Source organism: Electrona antarctica (assembly GCF_951216825.1).
Source record: "Electrona antarctica genome assembly, chromosome: 24".
NCBI lineage: Eukaryota > Metazoa > Chordata > Actinopteri > Myctophiformes > Myctophidae > Electrona > Electrona antarctica.
The window spans coordinates 20,498,201-20,512,454 of NC_136803.1; the positions used below are offsets into that span (position 1 = coordinate 20,498,201).

The window sequence follows — 14,254 nt, forward strand, 5'->3', positions numbered from 1 at the left end:
CATTTAACCAGTTGCCCCACTGAGGAGCAGACATGCAGCTACTTAATTGCTTTTGTTTGTAAAGTAAAAAGACTGTAAAACAACCTGGAGTTCACAACATGTACTGAACACAGCACAACACTGACACCTGCTGGACACAACGAGACACAGCATGTATTAAGCCTAGTGCAGGTGGTTCCAAACAAAGCAATGTCATTGGGCAATGGGCATACAGGACAGGTGTCAATCAACTCTAGTCAACATATTACAGGTTTGACAGAGTCTGAGAGTGTGATCCCAGTATGGCTCAAGAGATAAATCTGGAACTTAGAAACCGGAGGTGCAGTGTTCAAACCTCACATTTTCACTGTTCATCTAATTTCTGAAAGGTGGGTCAAGTAAGACGTTCTCACTTGAAATTTCTGTGCCAGTGGCACAAGTAATAATGTCCGGGGTTTATAAACTGAAGGTTCTAAGTTCAAAACTCAAAAGCAACTCAATAAAAAAAGGTTTATAAACTGAAGGTTCTACTAAGGTTCAAAAATCTAAAGCAACTCAATAAAAAAAGATTTATAAACTGAAGGTTCTACTAAGGTTCAAAACTCAATAAAAAAAGGTTTATAAATTGAAGGTTCTACTAAGGTTCAAAAGCAACTCAATCAACAAAAATAATAATAGTGTTCAAACCTCACATTTTCACTGTCCATCTAATTTCTGAAAGGTGGGTTAAGTAAGACGTTTGCCGATATATCTAACATCCCAGTATGGCTCAAGAGATAAATCTGGAACTTAGAAACCGGAGGTGCAGTGTTCAAACCTCAAATTTTCAGTTTATTCATCTAATTTCTGATAGGTGGGTCAAGTAAGACGTTTGCCGATATATCCAACATCCCAGTATGGCTCAAGAGATAAATCTGAAACTTAGAAACCGGAGGTGCATTGTTCAAACCTCACATTTTCACTGTTCATCTAATTTCTGAAAGGTGGGTCAAGTAAGACGTTTGCCGATATATCCCTCATCCCAGTATGGCTCAAGAGATAAATCTGGAACTTAGATACCAGAGGTGCAGTGTTCAAACCTCACATTTTCACTGTTCATCTAATTTCTGAAAGGTGGGTCAAGTAAGACGTTCTCACTTGAATTTTCTGTGCCAGCGTGGCACAAGAAATAATGTCCGGGGTTTATAAACTGAAGGTTCTAAGTTCAAAACTCAAAAGCAACTCAATAAAAAAAGGTTTATAAAATGAAGGTTCTACTAAGGTTCAAAACTCAAAAGCAACTCAATAAAAAAAGGTTTATAAACTGAAGGTTCTACTAAGGTTCAAAACCCAAAAGCAACTCAATAAAAAAAGGTTTATAAACTGAAGGTTCTACTAAGGTTCAAAACTCAAAAGCATCTCAATAAAAAAAGGTTTATAAACTGAAGGTTCTACTAAGGTTCAAAAATGTAAAGCAACTCAATAAAAAAAGGTTTATAAACTGAAGGTTCTACTAAGGTTCAAAACTCAAAAGCAACTCAATAAAAAAAGGTTTATAAATTTAAGGTTCTACTAAGGTTCAAAATCAACAAAAATAATAATAGTGTTCAAACCTCACATTTTCACTGTCCATCTAATTTCTGAAAGATGGGTTAAGTAAGACGTTTGCCGATATATCTAACATCCCAGTATGGCTCAAGAGATAAATCTGGAACTTAGAAACCGGAGGTGCAGTGTTCAAACCTCAAATTTTCACTGTTTATTCATCTAATTTCTGAAAGGTGGGTCAAGTAAGACGTTTGCCGATATATCCAATATCCCAGTATGGCTCAAGAGATAAATCTGGAACTTAGAAACCGTAGGTACATTGTTCAAACCTCACATTTTCACTGTTCATCTAATTTCTGAAAGGTGGGTCAAGTAAGACGTTCTCACTTGAATTTTCTGTGCCAGCGTGGCACAAGCAATAATGTCCGGGGTTTATAAACTGAAGGTTCTAAGTTCAAAACTCAAAAGCAACTCAATAAAAAAAGGTTTATAAACTGAAGGTTCTACTAAGGTTCAAAACTCAAAAGCAACTCAATAAAAAAAGGTTTGTAAACTGAAGGTTCTACTAAGGTTCAAAAATCTAAAGCAACTCAATAAAAAAAGGTTTATAAACTGAAGGTTCTACTAAGGTTCAAAACTCAAAAGCAACTCAATAAAAAAAGGTTTATAAATTGAAGGTTCTACTAAGGTTCAAAATCAACAAAAATAATAATAGTGTTCAAACCTCACATTTTCACTGTCCATCTAATTTCTGCAAGGTGGGTTAAGTAAGACATTTGCCGATATATCTAACATCCCAGTATGGCTCAAGCGATAAATCTGGAATTTAGAAACCGGAGGTGCAGTGTTCAAACCTCAAATTTTCAGTTTATTCATCTCATTTCTGAAAGGTGGGTCAAGTAAGACGTTTGCCGATATATCCAACATCCCAGTATGGCTCAAGAGATAAATCTGGAACGTAGAAACCGGAGGTGCAGTGTTCAAACCTCACATTTTCACTGTTCATCTAATTTCTGAAAGGTGGGTCAAGTAAGACGTTCTCACTTGAAATTTCTGTGCCAGTGGCACAAGTAATAATGTCCAGGGTTTATAAACTGAAGGTTCTAAGTTCAAAACTCAAAAGCAACTCAATAAAAAAAGGTTTATAAACTGAAGGTTCTACTAAGGTTCAAAAATCTAAAGCAACTCAATAAAAAAAGATTTATAAACTGAAGGTTCTACTAAGGTTCAAAACTCAATAAAAAAAGGTTTATAAATTGAAGGTTCTACTAAGGTTCAAAAGCAACTCAATCAACAAAAATAATAATAGTGTTCAAACCTCACATTTTCACTGTCCATCTAATTTCTGAAAGGTGGGTTAAGTAAGACGTTTGCCGATATATCTAACATCCCAGTATGGCTCAAGAGATAAATCTGGAACTTAGAAACCGGAGGTGCAGTGTTCAAACCTCAAATTTTCAGTTTATTCATCTAATTTCTGATAGGTGGGTCAAGTAAGACGTTTGCCGATATATCCAACATCCCAGTATGGCTCAAGAGATAAATCTGAAACTTAGAAACCGGAGGTGCATTGTTCAAACCTCACATTTTCACTGTTCATCTAATTTCTGAAAGGTGGGTCAAGTAAGACGTTTGCCGATATATCCCTCATCCCAGTATGGCTCAAGAGATAAATCTGGAACTTAGAAACCAGAGGTGCAGTGTTCAAACCTCACATTTTCACTGTTCATCTAATTTCTGAAAGGTGGGTCAAGTAAGACGTTCTCACTTGAATTTTCTGTGCCAGCGTGGCACAAGAAATAATGTCCGGGGTTTATAAACTGAAGGTTCTAAGTTCAAAACTCAAAAGCAACTAAAAAAAAAAAAGGTTTATAAAATGAAGGTTCTACTAAGGTTCAAAACTCAAAAGCAACTCAATAAAAAAAGGTTTATAAACTGAAGGTTCTACTAAGGTTCAAAACCCAAAAGCAACTCAATAAAAAAAGGTTTATAAACTGAAGGTTCTACTAAGGTTCAAAACTCAAAAGCATCTCAATAAAAAAAGGTTTATAAACTATAGGTTCTACTAAGGTTCAAAAATGTAAAGCAACTTAAAAAAAAAAGGTTTATAAACTGAAGGTTCTACTAAGGTTCAAAACTCAAAAGCAACTCAATAAAAAAAGGTTTATAAATTTAAGGTTCTACTAAGGTTCAAAATCAACAAAAATAATAATAGTGTTCAAACCTCACATTTTCACTGTCCATCTAATTTCTGAAAGATGGGTTAAGTAAGACGTTTGCCGATATATCTAACATCCCAGTATGGCTCAAGAGATAAATCTGGAACTTAGAAACCGGAGGTGCAGTGTTCAAACCTCAAATTTTCACTGTTTATTCATCTAATTTCTGAAAGGTGGGTCAAGTAAGACGTTTGCCGATATATCCAATATCCCAGTATGGCTCAAGAGATAAATCTGGAACTTAGAAACCGTAGGTACATTGTTCAAACCTCACATTTTCACTGTTCATCTAATTTCTGAAAGGTGGGTCAAGTAAGACGTTCTCACTTGAATTTTCTGTGCCAGCGTGGCACAAGCAATAATGTCCGGGGTTTATAAACTGATGGTTCTAAGTTCAAAACTCAAAAGCAACTCAATAAAAAAAGGTTTATAAACTGAAGGTTCTACTAAGGTTCAAAACTCAAAAGCAACTCAATAAAAAAAGGTTTGTAAACTGAAGGTTCTACTAAGGTTCAAAAATCTAAAGCAACTCAATAAAAAAAGGTTTATAAACTGAAGGTTCTACTAAGGTTCAAAACTCAAAAGCAACTCAATAAAAAAAGGTTTATAAATTGAAGGTTCTACTAAGGTTCAAAATCAACAAAAATAATAATAGTGTTCAAACCTCACATTTTCACTGTCCATCTAATTTCTGCAAGGTGGGTTAAGTAAGACATTTGCCGATATATCTAACATCCCAGTATGGCTCAAGCGATAAATCTGGAATTTAGAAACCGGAGGTGCAGTGTTCAAACCTCAAATTTTCAGTTTATTCATCTCATTTCTGAAAGGTGGGTCAAGTAAGACGTTTGCCGATATATCCAACATCCCAGTATGGCTCAAGAGATAAATCTGGAACGTAGAAACCGGAGATGCAGTGTTCAAACCTCACATTTTCACTGTTCATCTAATTTCTGAAAGGTGGGTCAAGTAAGACGTTCTCACTTGAAATTTCTGTGCCAGTGGCACAAGTAATAATGTCCAGGGTTTATAAACTGAAGGTTCTAAGTTCAAAACTCAAAAGCAACTCAATAAAAAAAGGTTTATAAACTGAAGGTTCTACTAAGGTTCAAAAATCTAAAGCAACTCAATAAAAAAAGATTTATAAACTGAAGGTTCTACTAAGGTTCAAAACTCAATAAAAAAAGGTTTATAAATTGAAGGTTCTACTAAGGTTCAAAAGCAACTCAATCAACAAAAATAATAATAGTGTTCAAACCTCACATTTTCACTGTCCATCTAATTTCTGAAAGGTGGGTTAAGTAAGACGTTTGCCGATATATCTAACATCCCAGTATGGCTCAAGAGATAAATCTGGAACTTAGAAACCGGAGGTGCAGTGTTCAAACCTCAAATTTTCAGTTTATTCATCTAATTTCTGATAGGTGGGTCAAGTAAGACGTTTGCCGATATATCCAACATCCCAGTATGGCTCAAGAGATAAATCTGAAACTTAGAAACCGGAGGTGCATTGTTCAAACCTCACATTTTCACTGTTCATCTAATTTCTGAAAGGTGGGTCAAGTAAGACGTTTGCCGATATATCCCTCATCCCAGTATGGCTCAAGAGATAAATCTGGAACTTAGAAACCAGAGGTGCAGTGTTCAAACCTCACATTTTCACTGTTCATCTAATTTCTGAAAGGTGGGTCAAGTAAGACGTTCTCACTTGAATTTTCTGTGCCAGCGTGGCACAAGAAATAATGTCCGGGGTTTATAAACTGAAGGTTCTAAGTTCAAAACTCAAAAGCAACTAAAAAAAAAAAGGTTTATAAAATGAAGGTTCTACTAAGGTTCAAAACTCAAAAGCAACTCAATAAAAAAAGGTTTATAAACTGAAGGTTCTACTAAGGTTCAAAACCCAAAAGCAACTCAATAAAAAAAGGTTTATAAACTGAAGGTTCTACTAAGGTTCAAAACTCAAAAGCATCTCAATAAAAAAAGGTTTATAAACTATAGGTTCTACTAAGGTTCAAAAATGTAAAGCAACTCAAAAAAAAAAGGTTTATAAACTGAAGGTTCTACTAAGGTTCAAAACTCAAAAGCAACTCAATAAAAAAAGGTTTATAAATTTAAGGTTCTACTAAGGTTCAAAATCAACAAAAATAATAATAGTGTTCAAACCTCACATTTTCACTGTCCATCTAATTTCTGAAAGATGGGTTAAGTAAGACGTTTGCCGATATATCTAACATCCCAGTATGGCTCAAGAGATAAATCTGGAATTTAGAAACCGGAGGTGCATTGTTCAAACCTCAAATTTTCACTGTTTATTCATCTAATTTCTGAAAGGTGGGTCAAGTAAGACGTTTGCCGATATATCCAACATCCCAGTATGGCTCAAGAGATAAATCTGGAACTTAGAAACCGTAGGTACATTGTTCAAACCTCACATTTTCACTGTTCATCTAATTTCTGAAAGGTGGGTCAAGTAAGACGTTTGCCGATATATCCATCATCCCAGTATGGCTCAAGAGATAAATCTGGAACTTAGAAACCGGAGATGCAGGGTTCAAACCTCACATTTTAACTGTTCATCTCATTTCTGAAAGGTGGGTCAAGTAAGACGTTCTCACTTGAATTTTCTGTGCCAGCATGGCACAAGCAATAATGTCCGGGGTTTATAAACTGAAGGTTCTAAGTTCAAAACTCAAAAGCAACTCAATAAAAAAAGGTTTATAAACTGAAGGTTCTACTAAGGTTCAAAACTCAAAAGCAACTCAATAAAAAAAGGTTTGTAAACTGAAGGTTCTACTAAGGTTCAAAACTCAAAAGCAACTCAATAAAAAAAGGTTTATAAACTGAAGGTTCTACTAAGGTTCAAAACTCAAAAGCAACTCAATAAAAAAAGGTTTATAAATTGAAGGTTCTACTAAGGTTCAAAATCAACAAAAATAATAATAGTGTTCAAACCTCACGTTTTCAGTCCATCTAATTTCTGAAAGATGGGTTAAGTAAGACGTTTGCCGATATATCTAACATCCCAGTATGGCTCAAGAGATAAATCTGGAACTTAGAAACCGGAGGTGCAGTGTTCAAACCTCAAATTTTCACAGTTTATTCATCTAATTTCTGAAAGGTGGGTCAAGTAAGACGTTTGCCGATATATCCAACATCCCAGTATGGCTCAAGAGATAAATCTAGAACTTAGAAACCGGAGGTACATTGTTCAAACCTCACATTTTCACTGTTCATCTAATTTCTGAAAGGTGGGTCAAGTAAGACGTTTGCCGATATATCCATCATCCCAGTATGGCTCAAGAGATAAATCTGGAACTTAGAAACTGGAGATGCACGGTTCAAACCTCACATTTTAACTGTTCATCTCATTTCTGAAAGGTGGGTCAAGTAAGACGTTCTCACTTGAATTTTCTGTGCCAGCGTGGCACAAGCAATAATGTCCGGGGTTTATAAACTGAAGGTTCTAAGTTCAAAACTCAAAAGCAACTCAATAAAAAAAGGTTTATAAACTGAAGGTTCTACTAAGGTTCAAAACTCAAAAGCAACTCAATAAAAAAAGGTTTGTAAACTGAAGGTTCTACTAAGGTTCAAAACTCAAAAGCAACTCAATAAAAAAAGGTTTATAAACTGAAGGTTCTACTAAGGTTCAAAACTCAAAAGCAACTCAATAAAAAAAGGTTTATAAACTGAAGGTTCTACTAAGGTTCAAAATCAACAAAAATAATAATAGTGTTCAAACCTCACATTTTCACTGTTCATCTAATTTCTGAAAGGTGGGTCAAGTAAGACGTTTGCCGATATATCTAAAATCCCAGTATGGCACAAGAGATAAATCTGGAACTTAGAAACCGGAGGTGCAGTGTTCAAACCTCACATTTTCACTGTTCATCTAATTTCTGAAAGGTGGGTCAAGTAAGACGTTTGCCGATATATCCAACATCCCAGTATGGCTCAAGAGATAAATCTGGAACTTAGAAACCGGAGGTGCAGTGTTTAAACCTCACATTTTCACTGTCCATCTAATTTCTGAAAGGTGGGTTAAGTAAGACGTATGCCGATATATCCAACATCCCAGTATGGCTCAAGAGATAAATCTGGAACTTAGAAACCGGATGTGCAGTGTTCAAACCTCACATTTTCACTGTCCATCTAATTTCTGAAAGGTGGGTTAAGTAAGACGTTTACCGATATAACTAACATCCCAGTATGGCTCAAGAGATAAATCTGGAACTTAGAAACCGGAGGTGCAGTGTTCAAACCTCACATTTACACTGTTCATCTAATTTCTGAAAGGTGGGTCAAGTAAGACGTTTGCCAATATATCCAACATCCCAGTATGGCTCAAGGGATAAATCTGGAACTTAGAAGCCAGAGGTGCAGTGTTCAAACCTCACATTTTCACTGTCCATCTAATTTCTGAAAGGTGGGTTAAGTAAGACGTTTACCGATATATATCTAACATCCCAGTATGGCTCAAGAGATAAATCTGGAACTTAGAAACCGGAGGTGCAGTGTTCAAACCTCACATTTTCACTGTTCATCTAATTTCTGAAAGGTGGGTCAAGTAAGACGTTTGCCGATATATCCAACATCCCAGTATGGCTCAAGGGATAAATCTGGAACTTAGAAGCCAGAGGTGCAGTGTTCAAACCTCACATTTTCACTGTCCATCTAATTTCTGAAAGGTGGGTTAAGTAAGACGTTCGCCGATAATTCCAACATGCCAGTGTGGCATGTCAGGAGATAAACCTGAAACTTTGAAACCAGAGGTGCAGGGTTCAAACCTCACATTTTCACTGTCCATCTAAATTCTCGAATGTGGGTTAAGTATTACATTCCCGATTATAGTTTACATGCCAGAGTGGCTCAATAGATAAAAACTAGGCTTCATAAACCTAACGTCATAGGTTCAAACCTCAAACAAAACAAAAATGCCAACCAAAAACCTAAAAAAGAAAAAAAGCCAACTAAAAACAAGAACACTCAAACCTGAAAAAAGGAAAAAAAAACAACAACTCAAGCTAATGTGAAATCATTAAATAAAAATTGCTGCTTTGCATAATATGTAAATTAATTAAGCTCCTCCCCAAGGAGGCAGGCTCCCAAAAAAAGATCATCCCTCTAGAGGCGGGCTCCTAAAAAGATCCTCCCCCTGGAGGTGTTCCCCCAATGCTCCTCCCTCTTCTACCGGAGCCAAAAGAGAGCGTGAGGAGGGAGGCGGGCTTCCTCGGCACTCTTCGCCTTAAAAAGCCAGAAATTGAAGGTTTACCCTGAGCAAGATTCAAACCCACCACCTTCAGCTTGTGAAACCTCTGCTTTTCTCTTGCGCCACTCGGCTTTTCACACTTATAAAGATTTGGAGGTTGTATTTAAGGTTGAAGGGAGAGGTGACGGGTCAAGGGATGAAAATCCACATCAGACACCTCTACCCCTGACAGAATGACTGAATTTGGAGGTTGTATTTAAGGTTGAAGGGAGAGGTGACAGGTCAAGGGATGAAAATCCACATCAGACACCTCTACCCCTGCCAGAATGACGGAATCTACAGATATACCCCCTGATGATCAGGGTTCATGACTAAACTGAGATTTAGACTATTGTTTAAAACCATCTGTGGGAAAATATTTCATTCTGTTACCCACATTTACTCTTTCATTGAGCAAACAAGATGTTTAGTTTGCATACCAGTTATTGGCATCTCTCTTTTCTTAGTTTTAGATAACTATAGCACTTTTAATCAACCAGAAATATAAATGTTCTTGTTTAATAAAAACTATAGCATTTTTAATCAACCAGAAATATAAATGTACTTGTTTGATACATTACTTTTGCTGTATACTCATTTCAGACTTTACATTTAAAGAAGGCGGATTTACATTTGTCATAGTATGACAAATATCAAATTAATAATCAATTATAGGCTGAGACCCATACTTGTGAACTGCATTCTGTCTGAGTGACCCGGGATGAAAATTTAATCCAACCACTTATACATTTCATGTATTTATTTCAACAAACACCAATCAAAACATCTGTGCTGTGAACAATTTAGACTAACAAGAATAACACATTGTGACATTGTATGCCTTTCTTTTTTTAACTATAGAGCACTGTACTAAATACTAACTACAGTTTTTTACAACTTAATGACATAGTATATCATAACTTCATATACTATTCCGATGTCAATGTAGGAATTTTAAAAAGTGACACCTTTCTGCTTGTGATGTTGGCAGGATTTCATTGAAAAGGTTCAATTGAATTAAAAATAAGCATACTGTAGGCTACATCATGACATTATTAGTAGGCTAATGATAATTATGATGACTGTTTTCTTTTACATGGGTAGAAGGCAACATTTATGTATTTACAACATACTTTTTAAGTTGTTTCCCTTCCAGCAGGTTACCTAGGATACCTATAGGATTAAGTGTAGCCTAAGGAGCCCAACTAAGGCCAGTTTACCCATTTACAGCATAAATACAATTACATTTACAGCATAAATAACCCAAATATAATCATTGAATCATTACTAAGGTGTTTAACAACATATGTACTTACTGATAATGTCTAACAGGAGAAACAATTTAAACAAACAGACATTTCTGATCCTGAAACAAACATTTCTGAGCCTGCATGTTCTCAATCAAACTAATTACATCCTGCTTTCTGGAGTTGTCATGTGACTAGCCCACAGCAACAGGGTTGGTGTTTTGGACTTTATTTGAACCTAAACCACAGAAATACAATTCGCAGCATAAATAACCCAAATATAATCACTGAATCATTAGTGTTTAACAAAATATGTGCTTGCCTTAGCCTACTTACATGTCTAAACAGGAGAAACAAACATTTGAGCCTACACCTGATCTGCCATTTTCAGCGAATATATGGAAGGGACCAAGTACCAATATTATAATAGCCTACCACGGCTACCAGTATAATGCCGAATTGCCGATATAATGTAATATAGCACCTAAACAAATGCCACACATGACGTATGGTAGGCTATAGGTAGCCAATGCTACCCTCTGGCGCTTGAAACCATGTATTACATTTAGCAATTCAAACTTGCCACAAGGACAAGGGCATCAATTTTAGAGTCTGCTACTACAACTCTACAATTAAAGCAATTTCAGTGAAATTATAAACAGTGAAATAAGGACATTATTCTCTGGACTTTGGATCACATCTCATTTTCATATGGGCCTTGTGTGCATGACTGTAACGGCGGCTACCTAGCACAGCTCTGCATAGCATAGGTATGGACCGGTATAGAGTAAACAAAGACAGAATGTAACAAATGCATTTATTGAAACTATAGGGGGTGCAGGCAGCTCAGAGTTATGCAGGGGGGACGCCGAGTTGTCTGTATTTCTTGGAAGGTGCGGACGTGCCGATCTCATCATACACCTAAATGAACAGATAAGGCACATTAGTTTAGGATTAAACAGTACAGCATACTTTTTAATTGACCAGTAATGGTAAGACTTGTGAAGAAGGAATGTAAATCTCTGATGTCTAAGCGTACCTCTGTCTGTTATCATCAATAAAAGGTTCTCATCCATCCTCCTTCTGTTCCACAGTGGGTGTGTAGTACTAGTGTTCGGGCAAAAGAGTTCCCTTCGGGTATACGCACCCCTTTTATTAGTTCCGGTTGGAGTGGACTATAATGAATTTAATCATGGTGTGTGTATATTTTAGAGAACTGGGGAACAGTATGGGCTAACCAGGTAATAGGTACTCATAAAAGGCAGTCAGTTGACTCAGTTGGGTCTAACCAGGATACACCGATACAGGATAGGTGGGCACAAATTAGGAGGGGTCCGTCCAGGTAATATTAACATATCTATGGCCAAGTTGCCAACACAGTTTTACACATTTCTTCAGAAGTTTAACACACACACACACACACACACACACACACACACACACAAAACTTAACTTAAAAAAAAAACACAACTTAAAAATAAAAACGTAAAAAGAAAAAAATTACAAAAAAAACCTTACAAAAGAAAACGTACACAAAAAAAACTTACAAAAAACACACACGCACGCACACATACACACTAAAAAAAACTTAACTTAACTTAACTTAATTACGTACGTAATTTGTTCTAATTGTTATTGCAATTCTTACTTGTTGAGGAAGATAAGGTTGAATGAATCTAGATTATATTAAGGATAAATGGGAAATATTCAGTAAAGTATATAAAAGAGCTTAAAGGGTAGGCTATACATATTCAGTCAGACAACTCAGCCCGAAAGTGAAGACAACTCACCCCGAAAGTGCCCGAAAGTGAAGGCAGCTCACCCCCGAAAGTGAAGTGAGTTGTCCAGACTTTCAGGGTGAAATGTCCGGACAACTCACTTGGAGGTGCAAAAAGGGTGAGTTGTCTTGTTACCCTCTAAGGTGGGCACCCCTCGTGGGCACCATAGAGTTATATAGGCCTAAGGTGGGCACTGGCAGTACTGTACTGGGCAGGACATCTGGGCACAGATGTAAAATTGTCTATTTTGTTCAAAATGGAAAAAAATAAATGTAATATTTGAAAAGTAATGTAAAAATGTAAAGTATAGGCCTACTATAGCTACATACATGATGTGAACATGCTGTCTATCATCATGTCTATCATTAGGCTTATTAGACTATCAAATGACTGGATATAGCCTACAGGTTTTGAAGCAATTGCAGAAATATTAGACCATATTGTCAAATCTTTTAAGCATGTTAATTCTAATCATTTGTATAGGCTACCTTACATTAACATTTTCCCCATTATAATAATAATTATTATTATTATTATTATTAACATTTTGGAGCCAATTGAGTGCCCACCTGTCCTGCCATGTCTGTCAGATGAAAGCGACTCGGGTTTGAAAATAGCCTTTATATAGGCTTGTTTTCATAGACCTGCATGCCTGCTTGTGTCTGTCGCGAAATCTGGCAACACTGACGATGAGCGGCAGTGGATGCAGCAGGTGTTTCTCATCGTAATCTCAGGAAGCCTATTGCCCACTTCAGTACTTTCTTTCATTCCATCATCATATCAGTAAACTGAGTAAAGAAAGAATACTTTGACTCCGCTCTCTTGACGCCATGGCAACCACCAAAGACTACCAAGTCTACGATACAGAAAGCAAAGTGGTTAATAACTTCGTCTGCGGCTGCAGACGAGGCAATTGTATCGTAACACAACACCCGGACTACATCGTGGACACCCGGCACTACTGCGCCGCCATGACGGCCGCCGAGAAGGAGTTCTTCATCTGCGGCCTGCTGTACACGCAGTGGGGCCGAGGCAAGAGGTCCATGCCTTACTGGGTGGAGGGGATCCAAGTCTGCCAAAAGATGTTTGAATTCGTTCACTGGTAAGCTAAAGCAGTGGGTCTCAAAACCTTTTCATGTCAACGACCCCCAAATTGACACTTGTAAGGAATAATTAGCCCATGTAATGCCAGGGACCCTCATAAATCATACGATTTTTACGGCTAGCAGTGATTCTCAACCATGTTACCATTGTTTCCATTGCGGTCCTATGTCTGACAAGACAAATGAATGTGTTATTTCATATAGCGTGGACCACAAGACCCTGACTGACATCGTCAAGAAGTTCAAGGCAAGATTTGTTCCCATCTCTCCCTGATCCTATGGCAATGGCATCATCTGGCATGTGGTGATGGATGGAAATGTTCAAAACCCACAAGTTGATGCAATAAGGGACTGCTGCATGTGACGTGTGATTTTTGGAATAAGTTTGTGCATATACTTTAGACATTTTACATTTGTTTTATTGTAATGACAGCGATCTGTAATATGCAAAGTTCGTTGTGCATATTTTTTGTGAAAATTGAGTGCGACAGTGATTTTTGGAAGTTTGTGCATATATTTTTGTTAAGAAAATTGATATTTGTTTAGTGTAATGGCAGACAGCGATCTGTAATATGCAATGTTCGTGCATATTTTTGTGAAATTTTACTTTGATTTAAGTAGGCTACATTCATTGTAGATTGTAAACCAATGCATGCAAATGTTCAGCACATTCTCAGAATGTTTCTGTCACCCATATTTTTGCCCTCCTCCACCATTCTTTATGCAGTGCATTAAAATTTACTTTTAGGATCACTTTTGCCTTTTATTTCCCACAGCTAGGCCATTAATGTGACTATCATACATGTATTGTTTTGTTTACTATAGTAAGACTTCTTTCGAACCCTCCTCCATTATACAGGTGGTAGACTTTTGTGTACTTTTGGTTGTAAAACAATGGCTTGTGAACCATTGAAGTATTTATTAACAGTTTGCAGAATTACAGTACATTTCAAGCACAACTCAATACAAAAACTGTTAACAGTGAGTGGACGACCCAATAAAGCACTACACTTGTTTACAAGAGGGTCCACCTTGTTCAATTCATCAGACCCAATATAGTACTACACTTGTTTACAAGAGGGTCCACCTTGTTCAATTCATAACATTAGAGACGTACAAATATACACTTCTATATAGCCAAAGAACAGGAAATCAT

The 14,254-nt window shown here is 36.8% G+C and overlaps 1 protein-coding gene across 1 annotated transcript; it reads left to right on the forward strand.

The window, feature by feature from the left end:
* Positions 1 to 12,662: 12,662 nt before the first annotated feature.
* On the forward strand, positions 12,663 to 13,851 carry LOC306917262 (uncharacterized protein). Its single transcript, XM_079495403.1, has 2 exons — positions 12,663 to 13,097; positions 13,303 to 13,851. The coding sequence occupies exons 1-2, from the start codon at positions 12,826 to 12,828 to the stop codon at positions 13,370 to 13,372; spliced, it is 342 nt and encodes a 113-aa protein (XP_079351529.1). The 5' UTR covers positions 12,663 to 12,825; the 3' UTR covers positions 13,373 to 13,851.
* The last annotated feature ends 403 nt before the right edge of the window (positions 13,852 to 14,254 follow it).